Source organism: Ostrea edulis, chromosome 10 (genome assembly GCF_947568905.1).
Source record: "Ostrea edulis chromosome 10, xbOstEdul1.1, whole genome shotgun sequence".
NCBI lineage: Eukaryota > Metazoa > Mollusca > Bivalvia > Ostreida > Ostreidae > Ostrea > Ostrea edulis.
This window is the reverse complement of record NC_079173.1, coordinates 40704969-40731595: the sequence shown is the minus strand read 5'-3', so window position 1 is coordinate 40731595 and position 26627 is coordinate 40704969. Positions and strand designations below refer to the sequence as shown.

General features: G+C 35.9%; 1 protein-coding gene across 2 annotated transcripts; it reads right to left on the bottom strand.

Annotated features, from left to right (window-relative positions):
* Positions 1–7087: 7087 nt before the first annotated feature.
* On the bottom strand, positions 7088–26360 carry LOC125666100 (A disintegrin and metalloproteinase with thrombospondin motifs 9-like). Of its 2 annotated transcripts, XM_056151366.1 has the most exons (6): positions 25954–26360; positions 24641–24886; positions 21467–21738; positions 14940–15110; positions 10739–10892; positions 7089–8090 (listed from the first exon to the last, which is right to left on the bottom strand). In XM_056151366.1, exons 1-6 carry the CDS (start codon positions 26012–26014, stop codon positions 8050–8052), a joined length of 945 nt encoding a protein of 314 aa, XP_056007341.1. In that variant the 5' UTR covers positions 26015–26360; the 3' UTR covers positions 7089–8049. The 2 variants fall into 2 exon arrangements, with proteins under 2 accessions (XP_056007342.1, XP_056007341.1); XM_056151367.1 differs by lacking the exon at positions 14940–15110 and having other exon boundaries at positions 7088–8090; positions 25954–26348.
* Positions 26361–26627: the final 267 nt, after the last annotated feature.

Sequence of the window (26627 nt, the reverse complement as noted above, 5' to 3'; positions counted from 1 at the left end):
CCTACTCGCTTTGATGACCCTGAGCTATTGAGAAATAGTGAACTTGCGATCATTGCATGTGTGCAAAGAGACATATTCGCAGAGGAGATAAGTTGTATCAAAGACAGAAACAGAATTCCACGCAACAGTCCACTTAAATCCCTCTCACCCGTCATTACAAATTGTGTTCTTCGAATTGGTGGAAGATTGAACAATGCACTTAACACTGATATCACAGAGCATTTGTGTAATCCTATCATACTTCCAAAGAACCACCACATTACTCGCTTGGTTATAAGGCATTACCATCATGAGACGTACCACCAAGGTCGACATTTTACGGAGGGTGCCGTCCGCTCTGCTGGATATTGGGTAATAGGAATGAAGAGAATGATTTCCGCAGCGATCAGCCGATGTGTAGTGTGTCGCAAATTACGTGGTAATCTTGGCCATCAAAAAATGTCGGATCTTCCTGAAGACCGTTGCAGAGCCAGTCCGCCCTTCTCTTACGTGGGAGTGGACACCTTTGGCCCTTGGGCAATTGCGTTTCGACGGACAAGGGGTGGAAGTGCAAATCAGAAACGGTGGGCATTGTTATTTACATGTCTAGTAACCAGGGCAATTCACATTGAGGTTATAGAACAGCTCTCAAGTTCCTCCTTCATAAATGCGCTAAGACGATTTGTCTCCATACGCGGACCAGTTACGCAATTTCGATCCGACAGGGGAACGAATTTTATTGGAGCATCCGAGGATCTTGCCATTGACGCTCAATTTATTGAGAGAGGATCTGTATCAGACTTTCTGTCAAGCTCACGCACTGTGTGGAAGTTTAACCCGCCATATGATCCACATATGGGAGGGTCATGGGAGAGACTAATTGGAACAGTGAAACGCATTCTCGATTCTATGCTGTTGCAACATAAAGGGAAAACCTTGACTCACGAAGAACTCACCACACTTATGTCAGAGATATGCGCGATTGTCAACAACCGACCCTTAGTGGATGTGTCTTCTGACCCAGAGTCGCCCAACATACTTACTCCGTCAATGCTACTTACAACGAAAACCAAATCTGATGTCAATCCATTTCCTTCATTTGGCACCAAGGATGCACTAAAGTATGCATGGAAAAATGTGCAAGTGATGACAAATGCGTTTTGGCGTAGATGAAAATTGGAATACTTGCACCGGCTGCAAGGACGTGTTAAGTGGCAGGAACAGTCTAGAAATCTCAAAGTCGGAGATCTTGTTTTAGTCAAAGACATTGACTCTTCACGCAATAACTGGCCAACCGGACTTGTTCAGAAAACCTTTGAAAGTAAAGATGGTCTTGTTAGAAAAGTTGAAGTTGCTGTGGTTAGGGATGGTAGACGTGCTTTGTATGTTAGACCTATCACAGATCTTGTAACACTTCTAGAGGTTGAATGAACATATTCGAACATTTGAGTATTAGGGTACTTAGTCAGAACTTGAACTCTTGTGTAATTTTTTTATTTCATTTTATATGAAACATGTTGAAGATTTGAAGTTTTTGGTATTTTGAAAAGGTTTTCATTCTTATTATACAAATATTATTTGTACTTAAAAAATATTGATTTCTGGTAGAAATCAGAGGGGGAGTGTGATGTCGCGGTCCGGAATTTTACCGCTCCGGTTTGTGTACTAGTGTTTTAGTGTATACTTCCGTGACGCCGTAGCATGCTTTATGTCTCTGTGAATTTTGGGTATTTGGGCCTCCCTAAGGAGTAAGTTTGCTTAAATATCTTTGTAAACAATAACTTTGCAATGTTATGGATGTTTTTCTATAGGTATGATTATGTGTAATCGTTTTCTGAATCTTCGTGGTTTATTTTCAATAATGTGACCTATTTTCACTCGAAACGTTTGTCATACGTTTACCATGCGTTTGTAATAAGTATAGAGCCATGACTGGTTAAATAGTTTTTTATTGTGTTCACGTTTTCGCCAACATTTTAATGAAGTTGATCAGTGTTTTATGATTGTTTCTTATTTGTTTTATAGTTTTTTACCCTCGTCTTATGAGGAAAGTCCCGAATAAAGAATATATATGGAGTTCCAGTCGACTCGTTCTAGTTTATTCTTTTAAGAACGGCACAAGAGCTATGCGTGAGGGAGATAACCCTTTATTTTGAAATGAATTTCTAAATTTTATAACAGCAATTAAATATACATCCGTATTTTCAAGCTAGTAACGAAGTACTTAGCTACTGGGCTGTAGAGACCCTCGGGGACTAACAGTCCACCAGCAGAGGCCTCGACCCAGGGGTCATAATGTAAAACTTATTCGGTACCAATTTTGATGCACCAGATGCGCATTTCGACAAATAATGTCCCTTCAGTGATGCTCAACTGGAATGTTTGAAATCCGAAATAACTATGAAGTTTTAGAGCCAAATATAGCCAAAAACAGCGTGCCAAAAAAGTGGAGCTAATTTCGTCCAAGGATAAGAGTTATGCATGCGGGAGATAATCCTTAATTTTGAAATGAATTTCTAAATTTTGTAACAGCAATTAAATATACATCCGTATATTCAAGCTAGTAACGAAGTACTTAGCTACTGGGCTGTAGAGACCATCGGGGACTAACAGTCCACCAGCAGAGGCCTCGACCCAGGATGTGGCTCTATCCGTTGTCCAGTGGTAGCCACTATATAGTAGATAAACTTTGTTTTAACTTGTTCAGGTATCTGGTGCTGTAAATTGCCCCTGCTTTAAAAGTAAAATAAAATTAAACCCAACAGCACTATACGCTTAAAATCATGGAAGTGGGTGGGCAGGCTTTCAATTTACAATTTTTAAAATTTGTCGAACGGTAGTTTTTTTTACCTTACCATACAAAGATTCTAGTAGGACGGATGGATGATATCATAATAGTAAAACCACTCTGAACAGATTATTCTCGGAATTAAAGTAAATAAACCCTGTTTCCCGGAATTAAATGCGATACAAATGAATGACACCCGCAGAGATGAATTATTTTATCCCAGATATGATCTCATATGCGGTAATATCTTTATTCTTTAGGGACAACACTATGCAGTATTTATTTGCTAGATCTACCACTACCAAGCTGAATTTCTTTCAAATTGATATTGATACATTTTATTTTTTTTTCGGTATACAACATCGATCATTCTAAAGAATTCATTTCCGATATTTCATTTGATATTGAAAAGGAATAATTCTGGTACACTTCCTGAGCCATTGTTTTACGATTTTAAGCAATGATTAACGGTTGGTAGTCTTGATGTGTATGAGACAATATTGATTGAGTCTTCTAAAAAGGGAATTCATAAAGCTTCTAAAATTGGTGTTTTATAACATCGATTTCTCCAAATTTTAATGTGAAACGATCTCTGCGATAATGCATTCTCAATAATATCTACTTTTTCATTGCATTTACGTTATTTTCTTTCCAGTGAGAATTTCTCTGTGCCGTGTTTGGGAAATCAAGTTTGAGCTTGAAACGTAAACTATGAACATAGAAAATGATGACTACGAGGTTTTTTTTATATTTTGGGATATACAGAGACTGAATATGAAGCTTGGGGTAAATTCTTGATCACTTGTCAATTCTACAGAATACTGTATGATTCTCTGTTCTGTTACAGTTACCACCATAAAAAGCAACCTAGAAATGTATTCCTTCCATGTAACACCTTTCTCAATTTACACATCTGGTTATCTAACAAACATTAAAAGAAGGAAAATAGGTCCAAAGAACAATTGAAAAAATATCCATCTAACGTGTTGATGACTGAAGTTTCTTTCTTACAATGAAAACTATAATATTTCTTTAAGATTATTGTTATCCGACTTAAACTGTGACTGCCCGATCGCAGCCCGTTAAACCACTGTATACACCTAACACTGTGGAGTCAAATTATAAAAAAAAAACACCTGGAATCAGGTAGATCAGTTAATTTTGGCAGTGTTGTTGCGTACACATGTATGTGGTGAATAACTGTAACAATAAAACAGAAGAGGAATTAGAGAATTGTCCAATAACATAGGCAAATATGTGACAAAGTTTAGATACAAAAAATGAAGCTACTTACATAGAATTCAATTGCATAGAAATGATATTTGCATGTGCGCCAACATTTCCCAAACAATGACCATACTCGGGTTTATTTTGGGTGTCATGGTGTTAATCTACGATGCTGATATTTGAATTATATTTATTCATCATTGAAGCCTGTAAACAAGTCCTTTATACCTTTCGTTATGTTCATTTGGTTTGTTATATGGAATGTCGAACATTGTATTTACACCGTATCAGTCAGTATTTCGTAAAGTCTACGGTCGTTATCACGATTTGGTTTACAAATATAACCTGACTTTAGGTTTAATGCTGTCTGACGTGTTTCATACCAATTCTAAGATCGTTTTTTGGATACCAAAATTGGCTACGGATTATTGCGTTTACCTGATCAAAACATAGGATTCACGGCGCTGTGGCTGGTCGACAGGGGATGCTTACTCCTCCTAAGCGCCTGACCCCACCTGTGGTATGCCCAGAGGGTCCGTGTTAGTCTAACTCATTATTTTTTATTCCCTGTTGGAGCTCTGAGATTAATCATTTTTTGTAATCTTAGGCTTTCATGATATCCCTACATTTCATTTGTTCAAACTATAGGGTTTACGGCAGGTGTGATCATTCAAAAGGGGACCGTTACTCTTCATATGTACCTGTTCTTACCTCTTGTATATCCAGGAATCATTATTTGCCCTACTCTTAAGGTTGCATTGTTTATGGGAACTATGGCATATATCTTAATACACCTGCTCATTTGAAGAAATGTGAGGCAACGCACGGCCAAATAAGGGTTGTTATATATATATGCCTCACACAAGAGGCTGGCGTCCAAAAGTTCACATTTATTTGGAAGACTTATCTTCATTTTTGGCTCAAAACACTCAAAGAAATTATGACCCGTTTGTAGGGGCAAAATATAATTCCCCACAATACCTCATACGAGTATGAGCATACCTTGAATGTTTGTAAACATACTTCTTTTGAAAAAAGTGGTAGCTCTTCAGATTTGCACTGTAAATGAATGAAACATAGTATATATTCATCAAGGGAATGCATGTTTGTCATTCCGAAATTGATTCCGGGCTTATTCTTGTCTCACTGACAGAGGCTGGCATAAAAATACTTCTTTGCCAAGAAAAGGGAAGCATTCATTTTTCACCTTTCCTTTCCTGTTCATATAGCTGTTTAGATTTTTAGGACTGCATCCTCAGTAAAGCTGGTCAATACCACGGTACTGGCTTTTCTTATTTTAAAACTACAAGTAAATATCACAAGTATTGAATTCCTGATCCAAACTGACAACTAAAGATACCCAATTTGTGTTGGGTGCTGTAGAATTATTCAATTTTATTAAACCATAGCAACCGAAATAAGAATAGGAACAATGTTCAGAGAAATCATATAGTAATTTATATACCTCCTCAAATTTTTATTTTTATTTTACTTGGTTTTTTTTTTCATGAAAGAAATATCCCACCAAAGATAATAGTAAACATATAAAGGCGTTTTCTCAAATAGCAAATTTGTTCTGATTATCAAAAACCTCAATGGAGTTCCACCTGATAATGCTCACCGAGTTTAACAGTCCCCAACTCTCTTCATTCAGAGCTTTGACAGTATCCCCAGTATTGCTACCCCGGGTTTTTACTTACTTCCAGAATACAAGCCTTCTCAAGTAACTCATTCATTTCCCTAGACATATTTCTACATTTGTAACTGCAGATTTGCTCTGTAATTCAATGGGTTCAGGTGTAGTAAACAAGGACATTTTTCACCAAAATAACCAAACTCAACAACAAAGATATTGCTCCTATACACCGAACGCCAATGACCAAATGTGTCCCTCAGTCGCCCTAGAGGGGAACTGAATCAACTGATTTTGGCTGATTTAAAATACTACGACCCAATTGGAAGTAAGGCAAGTGACATTTGTCGGTAATCTATGATATAGGCAAGGGCATTATACGCTTACTATGTTTATATATCAGAAGAAAAAGCTACCTTAGCTGTGGCCTTCAATTCGAAATTTAAATGTATCGACTACGTTTTATGTATTAACAATGATAAGTTTTCTTCATATGTATCACTGTGAATTCGAAATAAAAGACACTACGGAGTCATCCACGACTCTTTCATATTTAGAAATTTTATTGAAAGTAGATGTTAACAGCAAATTAAAAATTCAGCTTTATCACAAACGAGATGATTTCAGCTTAGCTGTCGTCAACATTCCATAGCTTGTTCTGCGTATGATCCCTTTTTAAATTGAGACAGGTCACCGAGAAACACGTTGATGGTGCAGGGCTTTCAACAGTCTCGTTGAAAGTCAGCATTTTGCGAATTATATGGTAGTTATAACGATCTAGTTTGCCAATAGAACCTATCATTGCGTCAAATGCTGTCTAACGTATTTCATACCAATTGTTAGGTCGTTCTTCGCACACTCGTTTTGACTATAGATAACTCAGTTTACCTGGTCAAGATATAGGGCTCAATTGTTATGCTAGGACGACAAAGGATGCTTACCTCTCCTAGACACCTGGTTCCAACTCTGGAATATCCTGAGTTCCGTGTTTGCCCAACACTCTATTTCATTTTTGTTTTTGCTTACAGGAGTTATGAGATTGATCACTGTTCGCTATATTCACCTTTTATGAAATAAGTGAAACAGTTGCCCTTTTTTGGTTTACGCTAATGAAAGGTGAAGATAACGAACAGTGATCAATCTCATAACTCCTACAGGCAATAAAAAATAGATAGGTGGGCAAACACGGACCCCTGGACACACCAGAGGTGGGATCAGTACCGAGGAGGAGTAAGCATCCCCTATCGACCGGTCACACCCGCCGTGAGCCCTATATCCTGATCAGGTAAACTGAGTTATCCGCAGTCAAAATCAGTGTGCCAAGAACGGGTTAATAATCGGTATGAAACACGTCATACAGCATTTGACCCAATGTGAGGTAGTATTGACGAACTAGATCGTTATAACGACCATAGAATTTGCGAAATCCTGACTTCAATCGAGACTATTGAAACCCCTGCACCATCAACTTGTTTGTCAGTAGCTTACCTCGATTTAAAAACTGACTATACGTAGAACAAGCTCTTACATATCGAATCGTAATATGTTTTTTTTTTCAGAAACACGGCACAATTTACTCAAAATTCCTTTGAAACAAACATTATCAACCTATTATGGTCCGCTATGTCCTATGAGTTATACCCGTTTGGACATTTGTGGGACGATCATGTGGACATTGAGCAGACGCTAACCTCAACTGCATAATCCACAAAAACTTGGAAGGGTATCGTTAAAAGGCTGACAGAGACAACTGCCTCTGCAACAATATTCGGGTTGTCTGTTAGTCAATAATACATCGTGTGGGCCTATTATGAACACTAATAGTAGGCAGAATCTGTATTGGTGTTAAAAGCAACATTTGTGATGCAACATTATTGACTTTCACTTCGTATACATCCTCGCAATGATTAATATAAATGAATATTTTATCATAAAGAATTGTATAACACATATATATATATTTACTGAAGTGATGAATAATCATTTAACACAAAAATACAAAAAACTGTAATTCTGACGTCCGTAATGATACATACATGTGCAATAAAAAAGCATGTGCATGATGTTCAGACTCATGTTCATTTAATGTCAGTGAAACAAACTGTCAAGTATTGATGTCGAATTCTGCTAATCCTTACGATATGCGTTGGTTTTATGCATTTCTTTTCATACATCATTGATTTACCCCACGGTCAGAAAACAAATGTAGTCAATAACGACAGCAATTATTGCAAACATTCAAATAAATACCATAACAATAAGGCATGTCAAAAAGTTCAATAACTTATCTAAGGTTAATGGAAATAGAGAAAATTCGAGCCCAATTGCAAAATTGATTCCTCGTGTACATCACCAGCAACTCATCAACCACCATGTGTATTTCGTTCCTCTGGGCCGCCTTTATCAGACACGGTAACTCTCACTACACGGTGCACACCTCTGCGTTTGCCTCTACGTCCGCCACTACAATGAAGTATGGATAATTAAAGATCAAAGGAGACGATTTTCAAAACCATAATTGTTTTTCATGAAAATGTGTTGATTTGATTTTAACGTATTTTATTGAATAAATATACAAAGGGATTGGTAACAAGTTTTATCAACTTAAGAAACCTCTCCCATTTAATGCATTTTTCTTTAATTGCTTAATATATGAAAATAAGTCATCTGGAAATCAATGGGCTGTAAAATAGCAAGTCGGGTACTTCAACGTACTTTTGTCCAAAGGATCCAACATTCAGAAAGATTTGGGTGTGAAATATATTTCGATAACACATAACTCAGTCAACATAAGTTGTGTGACAATCATGTATACGCGATTACAGGGTTTATGAGGATTAGTTTCGTTTAGGTTATATCGCATACCCTCTACTTTGGCAAGAATAATGGGTATATATAGGAAATTAAATATTCGACCTGATGCAGTTTCAAATCTTTTCGACTACAGACCAACTGCAAGCACGACGAAAACGAAAAAATCCTGCAAAACGTTGACTGTATAATGACAGTTGTACATATCTTCATAATTTAGTATTTAAATGATCTAATTTGTTTGTAAATGAAATTTAACTATAAAATAGTCCAGTTTACAAGTTTATATATCAAGTGAAATATACGAATTTTACGACTATGTGTTGGGGGTGATTTTTTTCCATGAAGCACAAATTTTCCATCTGTTTCCTTACTGGGGACAGAATAAGAAATACATGTACATAAAAATAAAAATAAAAGATTTCATTAAGTAAAGTGATAGTTAAGTATTATTCATATAGACCCTTATGTCGCAACTTTTATTGTAGAGAATGTTTTAGTAGTCATTTATATTTGTCATTATATTTACTAAAATAGACGCATGCATTAGATGTAAAAATCGAAATGGAAAGAAATTCAAAATACAGCGCTGACGATGTGTGCAAACTCGCTACAAAATATATCGGACCAGTGTGTGATCTAGGCACGTAGAACTAAAGGGGGATTAAGGTGGTGCCCCCTTTTTTTCAGTCGACGTTCAATTTGACCCCCCTTCTCTTAAAAAAAAACCTATCCTGAGTGTCTGTATCGGGTTGAAATATTGCCGGTAATAATTATCTATAATTATCTTATTATCATCAGATAATATACTGTAGAAATTATACATTTATCATTTACCAATCAGTATAATTTCAACCAATTAAGAATCAATAAGATCTTGATCGATCTTCTATTTTGTTTGTCCTCCCATAAAAAACCCGTCGATGTGGCTGACATTTGCAATCATTATGAGTTCATAGTGATATCCTTGTATATTAAACTATGATTCGTCATTCAAAAGCTTCCCCAGTTGCAAATAAATTGTCTATGGCTTTGTTTGTGTTTTGATTCGCAAATCTTATCGCGGTCTCTTATGACGTCACAAATTCGGTGAATCAAGAACGATAATCGAGTGACGATTTTCTATTCGTATGGTCCTTATAACAATTTAATTTGCTAATATAACCTACAATCGGGTCAAATTATGTCAGACTTGTTTGATACCGATTGTTAGACCATTCCTAGTACACTGATTTAGATTACAGATTACTTCCCTTACCTGATCAAGATATAGGGCTCACAGTCGGTGTGACCGGTCGATATAGTATGTTTACTCCTTCTAAGCACCTGCTCCCACATCGGGTACATTCAAGGGTCTGTGTTTGCCCGACTCTCTAATTTGTATTGCTTGTTGGACTTATGAGATTAATCATTGTTCATTACCTTCACTTTTTCATTTGAGAGTACTTAATATATACAGCAATAACGTTCAAGTAATTAGTTCTGATTACATGTAAAACCTAACACATAAGGGTCTTCATCATTTTTTCGATTATGATTTAGTTTTGCGAAATTGATATGAACGAAATATAGCATAGATCATGAACTGCAGAAAAAAAATTCCGACCGAATCTTTAACCTTATGAGTATTAATGATCAATTCTGTTTCATGTGAAGTTTGATGTGGTATTCATTTAAGAAATGAACAGCACTTTTGAGCTGTTCATGGTCAGTATGAACGGATTTGGATTTGAGGCAAATTCTGTGAATCGCGTTAGTGATTTACAGAAAATTTGCCTCAAATCCAAATCCGTTCATATTGACCATGAACTGTTCTAAAGTGCTGTATATATCAATTTTTCACTCAATTGATTGCATATACAAGAGCTTATTCTGCGTGTGACCGGGGTTTAAATCAAGGCAGTCTACTGAGAAACAAGTTGATGTTATAGAGGGTTCAGCAGTCTTGTTTAAAATCAGCATTGTGCAAATGTTATGGTCGTTATAACGATTTAGATCGCTAATACAAGCTATCATTGGGTTAAATACTGTATAATATGTCCTATACCTATTGTTAGGTTGTTCTTTATACACTGATTTTGACTATTAATTATCCCCATTTACTTGATCAGGATATAAGGCTCAAGGCGGGTGTCACCGTTCGAAAGGGGATGTTTGCTCCTCCCCAGGCGTCCGTGTTTGTCCAACTCTATGTTCTTATTTCTTATGGGAGTCTTGAAATTTATCACTTTTCCTTATCTACACTTTTCATAGCAAGTACATTCTTTGCAAAACCATATTCTAGATCAATGCTGGATTACCAATTTCAGATGATAAAAGAAGTTTTATCGGCTCGGATGAAGGTCCACATTTTCCACACCAGCCTGCACATTGGAACGATATTTCAGCGCCATCCACGGAACGTTGTAAATTTCGTATAGCAGTCATCCATCCCTTTACTACACTCCATGTAATCTGCAATATTTTAATGGTTGACAATCAATGATGGTTTCGTCGATAAAAAACTGTGTAGAGAGGTGAAAATAAAAGTTATCAATTTCATAACTTCTATGAAGAATACAAATTAATAAGAAGGGCAAACACGAACCCCTGGATACACCAGAAGTGATTGCGAATATTACATATACGCGAAAATACCAATCATCACACTGATACATATGTGATGCAGGTTTCCCATTTCTAGATTGAAATTTCTACCTGGAGATTATTACATTCACTTGAAAAACACACAAAACAAAAATTATGTTGACATCACACTCAAACATGCATCATGATGTCAGTCGTGCCATTCAAGTATTCAAGTTCAAGAAAACCATCATGTCTATTTCAAATATATTTCATTTTGTTCACTGATATGCATGAGAAGTGAAAAAAATCCGAAATTACAATGCCTTCAATTAATGTACCTATTAAAATTAATGTCAAATAATTCATAAATGTTTGGATGTTTCAATATCCATATATTTGTTTTGCCGAAGATACGTAGCACTCCAACTTGTGATGGCCGCGCCAAAGTACAATGGACTGTGCCAATCCCCGATGGTGTTACACGCTATACTTGGATGGTGCACAGTCATGCACGAAAGTGTGATGGTGTGTCATGCCAAAATGCTATTTTGTGAGACGAATGCACCAATTGCAATGGTATAACACACCAATGCCCGATGGTACACATAATGTGCAGAAGTGTGATGGCGTGACACGCCCAAGTCCATTGCTTTTCAAAACTGAATGGAGTGTTTTGGTACAGACTGTACCAACTGTGCCTGTTGCACTAAAACATCAATGCAAACATCATAATAAAATAGTATTTCTTTACCATTTAGTTGTGTTAAAATCAAAATTTTCAAACGCGATATCGTATAGATTTTTTGGCATTATACTCCCCCCCCCCCTGCTGTAATGTGCGTCACAAGTAATGAGTGATTAGTGAAATTAATAGTTCAACAACAAATGTGCTCTGTCGTTCTCACAGTTCTCAATAGGGTAAGCCTTGACCTTGCTGTCATCTATGTAAAGCTTAATACTCCGTAGCTGTCGTCCATGTAAAGCTTAATACCCCGTACCTTCCCAATAGCAAGAAGACGTTCGTGCAGCAGAAGGAACCTTTGTTGGGGCAAACTCGTTACAAATGACATTACAATGACGTGACGTTATGTACGCTACTGACCCCGCATCATCAGACTTCGGCGTATCAGACCATCGCACTTCCGTGCGGTGTGCTTACAAATGACAGTTCATCGCACATTGGCGTACCGACGATCGCATTTTGACTTAGCGCATCTTTATGAGAGGTACAATCGCAATTTGGTGTGATCATCGCAATTTGGCGTCCATACCATCAAAAAACCACTTTGGCGAAGACCATTGCACTTTAGTTATTTACATAATCATATATGTACGATCATTTTTTTTTTACTCCATAACTGACAGTCATGTTTTTCCTGGGTAAATCTTTGACAAATGCATTGTTTGGATTGACACTACAGACCCTGAAGCGTACCTCAAAAGCGTTTCGTTTCGTTCCGTGCAAACCGCTCGCTGTTCCTTGCAGACCGTTCAGCGTTTCGTGCAAACCGTTCACTGTTCCGTGCAAGAATCGCTTCGTTTCGGGCAAACCGTTCACCGTTCCGTGCAGACCGTTCACCGTTCCGTGCAAAGTGCGTGCAAACCGTTTCCTGCAAGAATCGTTCCGTGCAAGAAACGTTTCGTGCAGTAACCACACCACGTTCAGGCCACGTCCCGAGAATCGTGCAAGTCATTCCGATATGGCATCCAAGAAAGGTGGACGTAGATAGTCCTTATCTTTGCGAAATTTAAAGTAAATATTAGTCCAGATTTATATTGTTTTCACATACACCTATCATGGCTGGCATTGTCTTTCTGATGCCGGGATATTGAACCCATGCGTTAAAAGGCCTCATCCTGTAAATTTATCACCTCATCTATCTTGGGTACTGGAGATACATTTTATTGTATTAACGATTTAATCACTGCATACTTAGTACTTTTACAGGGAACTTTAAAGTAACATATACAATTTGAATTTTATTTAATTTTGTTGATCAAATTTATATTTATTTTACGTTATTGATCAACTAATATATACACAACCAGTCACATACCTTTATATATATATATATATATATATATATATATATATATATATATATATATATATTTCAATAAAAAAGCAGGAAAATATACAGTTCCAAAATATGTTTAAATCACTAGCGCTTTCTGTATTTTAACATCCATCCTCAGGTGAATACAAATTTTAAATAATTATTAAAATTATTTAAAATTTGTATTCACCTGGGGATGGATGTTAAAATCCAGAATGCGCTAGTGATTTAAATATATTTTGGAACTGTATATTTTCCTGCTTTTTTTATTGAATTATTTTGACTGTGTGATATCAACTCTTTCTATTTGGATTATATATATATATATATATATATATATATATATATATATATATCCAAATTGTGTTTTTAAAAAAAATCACAGTGTCCGGTATAAAATATATATTTGTGTACTGTTTATTCTATTTCTTTTAATATATATATATATATATATATATATATATATATATATATATATAGTATTACATCATATTTTACATCACTCGTTGGTTTTTGAAAGAATGAGAAACCATTTTACGATAATAAAAAACTTTCTATAGTAGCATGATTTTATAATTCTAGATAAATGTTAAGCTATATGTACATTTGAATTCTTAAATAACGTTTCACTGTTCCTTCAAATGTTATTTCCACAAAGAGGTATACATATCTTGTATTTTAAACTTGTACAACATATTATCCCACTTTCCTACGTACAGAATTATTTTTACCATTGCTGTATTCATGTACTTGTAAAATGCGATAATGAGAACATATATTACACATAAAGAATTGAAATAATATTTACATGAGAAAAACAGATACATGTACTTTCAAGTCGCCTTAAAAGATAGGTGTGATGAGAAGAGTGAATAAGGGGTTGTTAGAAGACGGAAGAGGGATTTGTTGCTACAGCAACGGTGAACCCCGTTACAAGTGAATGGGCTTGGAGATCCCAATTGTTTTGATTGATCCCTTTGTTCCAAGTAGTGACAATTCTCGTTGCCAGCTTAGCACGAAACCCATGCGCATGGGACAATTGGGTATACGGACTCCCAGAGATGGCATGACTGACGAGAACCTCTACTTTATCAGTTGCATTACTGTACATTTATAAAAATGCGTCTTTATTCATTTTCTTTCTCTCAGAAATGTGTAATAGGTTTTCCTTTTTTTAAAAATATCTTGAATTATACAAATTACACGTGCTTTTTAACACTATGATCACTCCGACTGATATGCATGTATATAATGAAACAGAAGCGAACTTTGTTCTTTCAATTTGAATTAAATAAGATATTGTTTAAGAGCATAGCATAAATATGCAAGTTGATTAATTCTCATTCTTCAACGAAAATGTTTTTCCATGTCTTTCTCTTTTTCTCGATGTGTGTATATTTCGTTACCTCTTGTCCGACAGTCTTTGATTAATTTTTATACATCTTACACAATTATTGTTGTCAAAACAAAAGTAGCACCATGTCGGGTAGGTATAATATTCATTACCATGTCTTTCTTAATAATTTTTCTAAGTTTATCATTACATGTACATGTGTTATACATATATATCATGGTTTAATCACTCCGTAAAGACCCGAGTCAGGTTGAGATAATTAAAGCGTTTCATTTAAACCATTCACAATCATTTACAAAGTGTGCAAGCCACGCCTTCCGTTTCGTGCAAATCGTGGAGACTCTTCCGGAAATGGGAAGTGTTTCGTGCAAATCGTTTCGTGCAAACCGTTCAGCGTTTCGTGCAAAGCGTTCAGCGTTCCGTGCAAGAATTGTTTCGTTTCCTTCCGTGCAAGTAGTGTAATAATACGCTTCAGGGTTTGTACCTCATAACAATATCAAAATTCCGGATGTGCAGTCTTACATTTTGATCAAGAATCATTCCTGTCCCCCTAGAGTTAATGACAGCATTCCCGAAATAAGGGCAATTCGAACGAAAGCTTTCTCCAGCACAATCCGCCGTTGTCCCAAAAGGAAGATTGAAGTCCCCCGTAAGCGAAGCAAAAGTGTAATCTGTTCCAATCACAGTCATATCCTGTATATTACAGATATCAAGAAACATGAAAAAACAGTAGAGGAGAAAAGATATGCTCAATACTTTACACTGAAGTAAGGATTATGAAGATCCTAGGCTTTTAACCCAGCTAAGCTTTATAAATCTTAGGAACGAGGCATATTTCCATTAATATCCTACCTTGTTCTTGGCAATAAAAGTATGCATCATGATGTGCAAATATTTTATTTCTACATCTAGTAAAACGTCCATTAAAACAAAACACGAAAGAAAAATACAACACTGGTAAAAGCACCTAATTCATCGGCCGGCAAGGTTTTGCAAAAAATGAGAACTAAAGATATACTTGCAGGTGTTAACTAAAGTTACTTTTTCCTGGGAAATAGAAAGGTGTTCCGCAGAACTTCTTTGGTTAATAGCGCTCGGAAATACACCGATCTACAGTCGCAGTATGCACTCCGCCCACCGTGTTTATGTCATAGAAACAACAGAGACTCGGGCAAACAACGTAAACAATGGCGGCGACAACAAACGCTTACAGGATAATCCCGGTCCAAATTTTATTAAATTGATTTAAAAGTATCACCAGTGTATTTCATTCGGAGGAGAGATGTGGATTTTTATATTTCATGGTTATTCATTTGCTTTCAAACGATTTCATTCCTCTACAAGAGTTTTGACACAATACATGTGTATGCAAACTGTGATCACACCGTGTCAATACTCTGTGAAATACACTTTTTGGCACACTGTTTTTGCCTATAATAGCTCTAAACCTTCATTGTTATTTGGGATTTCAAAAATTTCGGTTGAGCATCACTGGAGAGACATAATTTGTCGAAATGCACATCCGGTGCATCAAAATTGGTACCGCATAAGTTGTACATTATGACCCCAGGGTCGAGGCCTCTGCTGGTGGACTGTTAGTCCCCGAGGATATCTACAGCCCAGTAGCTAAGTACTTCGTTACTAGCATGAAAATATGAATATATATTTAATTGCTGTTATAAAATTTAGAAATTCATTTCAAAATTAAGGATTATCTCCCTCACGCATAGCTCTTATCCTTAAACGATTTTGACTCCACTTTTTTGCCACACTGTTTTTGCCTATAATAGCTCTAAAACTTCATTGTTATTTCGGATTTCAAACATTTCGGTTGAGCATCACTAAAGAAACATAATTTGTCGAAATGCGCATCTGGTGCATCAAAATTGGTACCGTATAAGTTTTACATAGTAATGATCAGTGTCTCGGTAAATTCAATAATTATCAACCACTTATAGAATAATTAGATATATGCACATTTATAGTAATCTAGGCTCTATAATAGATTATAGTACGTGTCTGTACTAAACTATTCTGTAAAATTCGAACAGCAACAGTTATATGTATTGGAACATGTCTTCATGCATGTATCAGTATTTGTATAAACTTTACATCAATGTAAGCAGTGCTATATTGAGAGGGAAACTTCGCATTTTTTCGACCAAAATTTGGAAAGAAAATCGTATAGCAAAAGTATGAAATACAAACAAGTGCATAGACGCATTTGTAACTATCTGCTATTATGCATAAAGAATAACTGGAATAACCCATGAAAGTAACTTAGAAACCCCTAAAACCATAAATGTCTTTCTCAGCTTAGTGGGCTCCCTAATGACAAATCTTAGATCCGCCCATAGTAAACATTTTAAACTAAATGATGCTTATTTGTTTTTCGCATCATTGGTACCACCTAAGGTGTTTTCATTTTCACTCGCGTCTATTTCATCCATGGTATTTTCGAAGTCTAACTCAGCTCCAACGAAGAAGAATTCATTTCCACAAACAACTAAAATGAAGCATAAACACCGATATCACTCATTAGCAATTCCATTTATCTTTCAATAGCAATATATAAAGGGCAATGATAACAATTATGAAAATGTTTTAAACCTTCGAAATGAAAGATGATACATTGCCCATTAATTCCCGTAGAATTCCTGGTGTACGTTTTCAGGATCGTAAAATGCTTAAACTTGATCCACAACTGCCATTATCATAAATGCTGTAATAGCACATTAGTTTACAACAATCCATTAAATGAATGTATGCTTAAAATACCATGACAATATACGTTGTCTAAATAGAATTGGCATGCTTATTCAAGCGACGTTAACAATTACGATATTTGAAATTAGTAATTGATTGAATGATAATTTGTTTTGACGTCCCGTAGAGAATCTTTAACTCATAATGAGATATCATGTAGGTGAAGTACCACGCATTTCGACGTATGCTTAGCGCTCATAGCTGTAGCAATGAGGGTTCTTTAGCGTGGCAATACCTGCCACGACATGGGACTTCTGTTTAAGGCCATATCCGAAAGACCCGTGATTTTCACTTCTAAATGCCGAGCGTTTGGTGAAGTAGCAATCACTACCATTGGTCTAATTCAATTATCAACCATATGAGTTGTCTGCTTGACTTCCGAAACTTAATTACACATGCCTAGCTTGCTTCTGGGCCTTCAGTGCACATATCCGGTTACTAAAGTGTACCCATTCCGTACGCATAGCTTGCTATGTGGTAGACCAGACATGCGCAGTGACAGCCCTTCCGGTTTTGAGCAAAGGCAGTTCGATTGTAAGTTATGGTTCAACTCTCTAGATACTATAGTTGATGGTCGAACTAGACCTATGTTAACGTCTTAGGTTTGTCCAGTCACGGTACGAGCGGGGTTAGAACGCACGTCCTCCCGATTACGAAGCGAACGCTCAACCACTGAGCTACCACAACCACAAATCCAGTAATTTACAAATGCATAAGACACTGAACAATTTCATTACTTCTTATGGTGTGAATTTACCTACTTTTCTCTCTCTCTATTTTTTTTTATAAAATGTACATTACCAAAATTGACATTCAACATATTAAATGTATCATTAGTCCATAACTCGCTGTTTATTCATCTACTGATTGTTTTGTTATTGTTGGGTTTTTTATGATGGAATTTAAACAAAAGTTTCCATTACTTCTTGTAAATATTCTTGTAAATATTTATTTTACAATGACATACATTGCCATCGCACTCTTAATAACAGAAAACAAATATTTAATAAAATGTCACGAACATTAATCCCCCACGAACATTAATACCCCACAAACATTAATCCTTCACGAACATTGACCCCCCCCCCCCCCCACGAACATTAATCCCCCACGAACATTGACCCCCCCCCCCCCCCCCCCACACGAACATTGGTGATTCCACGGTATACTAGTACTGTTGTTCACAAAAACGATGAACTGAACATTCAACACAAAATATACTATAACAATAAGCATGGGTGAATACCATGATTATTTCACTATTGAATAACATTTTTAACCGCCGCGGTGGCCGAGAGGTTAGAGCGTTCGCCCCGCATGCGGTAGGCCGGAGTTCGAATCCCGGTCGCGACAGACCCAAGTCGTTAAAACAGGTAGTGACAGTTCCATCGCCAAACGCTTGGCATCAGCTGTGAATGTCACGGATCCTCGGAAATGACCTTAAAGACGGATGTCCCGTGTCACAGTAGGTGTGGCACGCTAAAGAACCCTCACTGCTTAATAGCTGTAAGCGTCGAGCATAGGCCTAAATTTGAAGCCCTTCACCGGTCTTGGTGACGTCTCCATCTGAGTGAAAAATTCTCGAGCGAGACGTTAAGCACGATACAATCAATCAATCAATGAATAACATTTTTGAAAATTTGTGAAAACAGAATTCAAAGTAGCTACACACGCTTAATATTAGTTGATACTGTGTAACATTAGATATTTTAGATAGATGGTTTATTCGTCTATTCAATCTTAATATGTATCCTGACAGGTACGTGTCCTCCTTTTTAACGTCACACGGGACTGAGTATCCCTTATTGGCTCAAAAAAATTGCTTTCAATATATCCCTGAAGAGTCATCGAGTATATTTTGTTGAAACATTTGCTACTAAAGTTTAACTGGCACATCTATTAAATATTTAGGCATTGATTTTCAATATCTATAACATTTTATCCATGGGTAACATTTAAACATAATCAAGCATAGCACGATATGCAAACGCTGACTTTGTTGTTGGATGTACTTTAAAACATTTCAGGCATATAGTGTGACAATATATCGACTCCCTTGTTTTCTTTCCCCTTACAATGAGTGTTTTCCCTGTTTTAAGATTTGATTTACTAATAAACACTTTCTCTGACCTTTTACTGTTCTGACAGTTGTAACACAGAGTATATAGAAATATAAGCTTTTGTTTCAGCAAATGGCACTGCCACCAAAATTTTCTTTTTATAAAAACGATGCCATGTGACTCGGCTGTAAATGTCTGTGTACTACAATAAACAGCAGGACACCTCACCTTAGTTCATATATATATATATACGTACATTCGTTATTTTGTGGACATTTAGTTGATTATAAGGCCTGTGACGTAAAGTAATCCGCGACATGCACATTTGCAGATTTGGCGTTTGGTTGAGGGAAATCGTATTACTTCACTCCAATGAGTTTGTCTGGGCACCTACTGTTTGCTTTTCATACTACGTACAAAACTGATTAATCGTTCTTAGTACAAAATGATATATACATACAGTATCATTAACGCATGTTCGGTCGATACTTGTCTATGTTTAGGTTACAACACAATGACGTATGTCCAAAGTACGCCCGAGGCTCGTAGTGGTGGGCGGAGCTTCTAAATACGTTTTAACGCATTTCATTGATCAAAACTTGGGTGGATCCAAAGACTTGTGAAATTTATAGACGTTTTGGTTACATTTGGAGATGAACGACGTAAGGGAATGATATAAAGTTATAACTGGTTTTAAGGTCTTAATTCACGATAAAATAGTCAGCAAAAGACTATAGACTGTTCACGCTTGTCCAGTTGATCAATGTTCAAACTCGACTATCAACAACTTCTTAATAAACGGCATGCTATGCGCAATTGCACACAGTCACGTGTTAAAAACCCTTGTATATTTCTTTTAAAAGTTAAGACCTTTAACGTATGTTCACTACTTTGCATTTATTTCTTAATACCAAATAGTCTTTGCCAGAAAAGGGGGCTTACACCCCGCTCCCATATATCATACTTAATACGTACATTCTTACTTCGCAATGAATAATGCTTCTACATTTACACTTGTAGACTAGATAATATAATGTAAACTAGAATGTGCGTTATATTTATTTATATTTTCTTCAGGTAAACAAATAACCGAACTATCAAAGTATACATGCGGCGAAAGAGTGACTTTAGTTGAAACTTGAATATCTTGGATAATTTAATATAGGATTAAACATTCTTTTTGAAGAATTTATCGATGTGTAGACTCCGGACATTTAACTCACAAACTGAACAAAAAGTGCTCCGCACTTTTATGATAAGTTTGTGAGTAAAATGTCCAGAGTTTACGCATCGGTAAATTCTTCAAAAAGAATGTTTGATTATATGTTTCCAATCCGTTCCCTGTATTATCAGCTTCAATAATTTGAATACTTTCCCCGCATTCTGTTGTTTGTTTCCAAGCGCGTATGTATACATAGCGTTTTTGGATTTATTGATGCAAAAATTCTTGTTTAGATTTATCTTTGTCCAATCAAAACAATTTTAATAAATAACATTGGAATTACAACTTTATACAATAGCCTTTATCCTTAAACTAAAATGATTTGTCTATTGTATGTTTTATTTCCTCATAAATATGATATGTGAAACATAATCAAAAAAATAAAAATAAAAAACGTCATTCTTTATTACAACACATTCGTGGTAACAGACAAATTGTCTTGCAGAAACATATGCGAAATCTCCAATATTATTTAGTAAATGAGTTGCCCTTTGCCGGCCAATAATAATCTTTTGTTATTACAAAGTCAACGGTAATACTTTTCAGCCGTGTCAGCGTTCTCCTTCTCGAAATGTATGTCATTCATATTGACCCTAGTGATATTCAGCCAGCTTTGCGAAACGTGATGTAAATGCGCGTGTTTGTAAGGACGGTAAATTCGTGAATCATTGGTAAAATTATAATTTGCTTTATATTTCTATCGCCTGCTTTAAATGCATTATATAAACGCTTCTGTTAGTACATCAGTTTAAAACAGGACGCAGAGAAATTCATTTTTCACAATGAATGCTTAACTCCACATCAATGAATATCAAACAAATATCAAAGAAATATAACTTCTAGATATGAAGGGTTTATCGAATTTGAAATGTTTTTAAAATATTTCATTAGAATACTGGTATTGAAATCAAAGTAAACATGAATATTTTATAGCATGGAAAATCAATGCGTGAATGCTGGCGATGTGTTTGCTATCAACTTCAATACGAAAGTAATCATACCTGGATATTTATTGCAATTTTACTAAATGTGGCCTGTTTCAGTGGAGTCTTGTAGTTACTTTGACATTGCTTCCATTGTATTATCCAGTTTGATCCGTCATGTTGAACAAAAGTGTTGGTATACTTCAAGGTGAGGTACTCTGTCGGGTTCGTTCCCATGTTGTGACAATAGACTTTCAGTCTCTGCCCACTTGTCGCTTTCGGATATATCCAATATTCTCCATCAGTGCTTGTCCCAGAACAGTTGGCAAGATCCACACAGGACTCTGGTACTTAATGAATGAATAAATCAAAATATATACAGCTGCAATTAAGTGACAATTCAAAGTTCACAACAAAACATGTAATACTATCTAAGTTCAAAGAATTTATCAATTTTCTGTTATAATTTTGATATCATTTGTTGATTTAATATTGCAGAAATGTGAAGAATATAAAGCAAATGTATTCTTAAAATAATAACAGTGGAACTTGTTTAAATGAGAAAGTAAAAATAACGAATGGTGATCAAAATCACTGAACCTGTAGTGAATACAACATTAAATGTAGGACAAACAAGAACCCTTGGACACACCTGAGATGGGATCAGGTGCCTATGAGGAGTAAACATCCCCCTTTCACAGGTCACGTAAGTTTAATGGTAGAAGTGTAATGTTTGTTGGCAATTTGTATTTAGATATTTGAGCAGTCCCATTTCACATTAACACATATTTCACATGAACACCGCAGTGACTCAATTGTAGGTTATTTGTTTCGTAGCCGGGATGTCGTGAGTTCGAGTCCTACTTGTGCCATCGTCACGTCAAACATATACCATTAACATGGGTAATGATTGCTTCTTCGCTAAGCCCTTGGTATTGGTATTCAACCTTACTTAAAAATGGTTAGAATATTTCAAAATACACATCGGATTTACTCCATTTCTGACAAATGTTAAGGCACGGGATGTTTGAAGTTTCTCCTTCACAGCTATTAATATTTTCGTGAGGAGCCAAGGTAAGGGCTTGGTAGAAGATGCATTGAATCCACCAATGTATCTTTGTAAGGGTTTTTGCGATGTACATGCTCATTATTTTGATCGATATCGCAGTAAATTTAATATTCATGTATGGGTGCGTCTTTAGTTTGATTGTTTGAGCTCCACGACTCTACATTTTCAAAACAGGATCGCACTGAATGGTTGAACGTTTTCTTCATGTATTAATTTATTAACTTTTTATCATTTTTTTTTTTAGATATTGAAACTTCATTGTAAAATTCTGGAAATGAACTGTTTATATCCTGCCATCAATACAAGCAAGAATTTGTCAACCATTTTATATAAATTTAGCAAACCAATTAGGTTAAAATTTATGCAAATCATTTATTATTCTTTAGCATTAGTTTAGATTTAAGTTTAGTGAAATATTGGCCGTAGGTGATGGAGCGGGGTTTGATAGGGGCATGATGTCGTATTAATGCAGCATCAAAGTTTGGATAAGTTTCATTTTTAAAAGACAATTATTCTCAAACGTAGCGGGGCCATGATTCGTCATATCAACATGCAATCATCCCTGGTTAGGGCACCTTGAAGTTTCTTTCAATTGCGGAGGAGTTGATCGAACTGAAAGGCTGTACACCCTATGACTTGAGGAAATAAACAAAAATAATTCGTAGTCAGAATTAGTATGTAAAGAACTGCCTAACAATTGTGATGATTCGCATCAGACGGCATACAACCTAACAACAGGTTGTAACATTGCTTCTATCCACATCTTGGTCAATGAGATGCATTAATATACAATGGCATTTTATATATCAATTCAAGCGTACACTGAAAACAGACAGCTATCAAATATTAACCGAAACATCACGGCCAACAAAAAATCAGATAAACACTCATCGAAACTTTTGTTTAAGTCAATGTTTTAGAAAATATTTAATTATCTGAAGCATATACCGTGCAAATGATTCTTTACAAACTTTTAATTGGAAATCGGTACACGTGATGCATATGATAAATCATTAATTTAAGGACTTTCCTTTTGTAAACTATAACTTGTAGAGAAATATGGTAAAGGAGTGAAAAGAAAAGATGATGACTGACTTGTTATGAATTTACACAACGTAGTCCAACTTTCCGACATCCATGCAAATTAGATATAAAAAAAATACATCAAGAAGAAATTCGCATCAGGAAATTCATTTGTGATGTTAATTATCAGACACGTTTGCATGTACATATATTCTGTATTTATCACATTTAGACTTGTGAAATTATGTCACAAATATAAACATTTGAAACATAGAAAAAATAGTTTAAAATAGTTTACATTAATGTCCACCCCTTGCTTTGTTAGAAGTGTACACGTTTTACCCCCACCTTGCAATCTTGTGTAGAACATAGAAACATTTTTTGAGAACTCTGGGCGAAATTTAGTTTTAATGAAACTACTTATTTTCTTTATTTGAAAGGGTTTTTAACGTTCTGAGTGACATTGTGACTCCGAATGTGCTATACGTAATCAATATTTATAGTACGAAATTAATCAAATTCGATTTTTAAGAATTAAATTAGAAACATTCAAGCAAGCTGCATGTACCGGATAGTCTATATATATTATACTTTTAGCTAATGGGTTCCTGTCTTTCACAGTTTCCATTAGACCTCAATACTTAAGTCGATAAATTAATGTATGCTCTTGTAAAACATCATAGGATCATCGCATTATTATCAGAGGTGGCAAATAACTTGTCTTTTCAGCTCGTGGTATAGCAGGAACCATCGTTGTCACCAAAAAGCATACAATAGTTAAATTGACATTAAAAGGACGATTGATTGATTACATATTGTTTATCATTCCTCTCGTGAATGTTTCACTCATATGGAGACGTCAACATTACGGGTGAAGGGCTACATATTTTATGCCTATGCTCGGTGCGTACGGCCTTTGAGCAGACGTGAGTTCTTAACGTGACACACCTGCTGTGACACGGGACCTCTTTTTGTGGTTTCATACGAAGTACCTCCCTATTTAGTTTCCTTTGACGATAAGGAAGGGGCACTGAGGACCTATCCTAACCAGGCTCCCCAAAGGAATGAAATTAAAGCGAGATTTTTATGGTCTCATTATTTTTTATGACAATCAAAGTTCGTGTCAACGTGATAACAAACACTCAATAACACATACTCACACTTTCGATTACTTGCTCTCTCTATCATATAGTATTCTACTTCCTCTGTCGAATCGTCCAGCGGGTGTAACATGTTGAAAATCTTACAAGATTTCTCTGTGTTATTAAAGAGCAGAGATACACAATGTGGCTCTCCTGCACAAAGGGAACCACACCATGCTAAGCTCTTTGCCAATCCTGACCAGAGAGGCTGCGAAAGATTTAATAAGTCTAGGCTTGTCTTTGCTGCACGAAGTAGAATTTCATCTGTAAATGTAAAATAAAAATGGAAATCCGTGAATCTAATGTGTCAAAATTACCCGCTTTTGTGTTAAATTAAGGATAGCATTTTAATAAATCTTCTCTCTGTCATAATTCTTTCTTCAAACTCATTAATTGTAAAATTAAAAGGATTTGTTATTTCAAAGCATGAAAGCTTTATGCAGGGCAATAAAATATTTCGAATGCAATGTGTATCGTGTATGATCCTTGTAAATGTACGTTAAATAACTGTATCCCGTCCCCATTCCCAATGACCATGTAGCGTGTGACAGCGTGGTGAGAATTCCGTCGTCATCGAAAGCAAGGTTTTTGACTTGCCTAGATGGTCGAGCGACCTAGCGCGCTGGTTACATGCTGCTAGGAGATTTGGTTCCGCTGGGCGTGAGTTCAACCCCGGGTAGGAGCGGAAGTGGGTATTCAAATGAAGTGAAATATTCTATGCTTCATATTAAATATTTCTTCACTTAGGGCAGTTCTTTTTATTTAAAAGTTCATAGCTATTTCTGTGCTTTATATGAAATATTTCGAATGTAATGTGTATCATGTATGATCCTCTTAAATGTATGTTAAATAACTGTATCCCATTTCCATTCTCAATGACCGTGTAGCGTGTGACAGCGTGGCGAGAATTCCATCGTCATCGAAAGCAAGTTTTTAGACTTGTCTAGATGGTCGAGCGGTATAGCGCGCTGGTTACATGCTGCTAGGAAATTTGGTTCCGAAGTGTGAGTTCAACCCCGGGTAGGGCGGAATTGGGTATCCTAATGACGTGAAATTTTCTGTGCTTTATATATAATATAATAATTAATAAATTGCGACGATTTCGGGATTAGCTTAGTAGCAACTACATTTATAGGCAGGGAACAGCTGTGCTGTGTCACATCGGTTGATAGAATTCAGCTCATACAATAAGCTAATACAGAAATGGGAACACATTTAAACGCCTATAATAATAATAATAATAATAATAGATATATATTAATTTTTAATCGAATATTGAATGTCATTATCTATGCTAATGAAAATATAACATTCATATAATATTCACTCACCTGCACATCCTAACATCAATAACAATCCCAAATAGAAACAAATACGGAGTCTTCTTTCCATCAGCAGAATTTCGAATTTAATGATAACTCCTTAAACTCATTCACTTTAGATTCTAATGTATTCCAATCAATGGTGAAGCAGGCGTTTAGAATGTGATCCCATTTCTTTATCTTAGGCATACATCATACTTGTAAAACACAGCAAAGGATATCAAACTTTACTAATGCTTCAAGTTTCATTAATGTAATATATAGCTTATAAATATCGAACTATAGTTGCTTTGCTCCTTCTGTGTCAATTTTTCGTATCACTGCGAAACGAAATTCACCAATCACTGAATTGAATCGAGTAATTGTGAGCTGAATTATATCAACCGATGTGACACAGCACAGCTTTTCCCTGTCTATAAATGTATTTGCTGCTAAGTTAATCCTGAAAAAGAATCACAGGTCCGTATATTTTGTTTACGTGTTTTCTGATCAGCCAATGGCGCGAAAGTACATTTTAAGAATAATGTGTATGACGGAACACCTTTAACGTAGCCAAGGTTTAAAATAATAACAGGTGGAGTTCATAACACTTCATGTGATATACAATTAGCATTAACATTCCTCACAGAAGTAGCATATGTATTTCAGATCTCTTCGTGCTTTAAATCTGCACACACTGAGAA

What these genes read in the sequence shown, in the direction of transcription:
- LOC125666100 (XM_056151366.1), bottom strand. Translation starts at nt 26,014, where the DNA reads ATGGAAAGAAGACTCCGTATTTGTTTCTATTTGGGATTGTTATTGATG. An exon ending in AAATTGCAATAAATATCCAG is followed by an intron (nt 15,111 to 21,466) that starts GTATGATTACTT and finishes TGTAATATACAG; the next exon opens with GATATGACTGTGATTGGAAC. An exon ending in TCTTTTATCATCTGAAATTG is followed by an intron (nt 8,091 to 10,738) that starts GTAATCCAGCAT and finishes ACTTCATTGTAG; the next exon opens with TGGCGGACGTAGAGGCAAAC.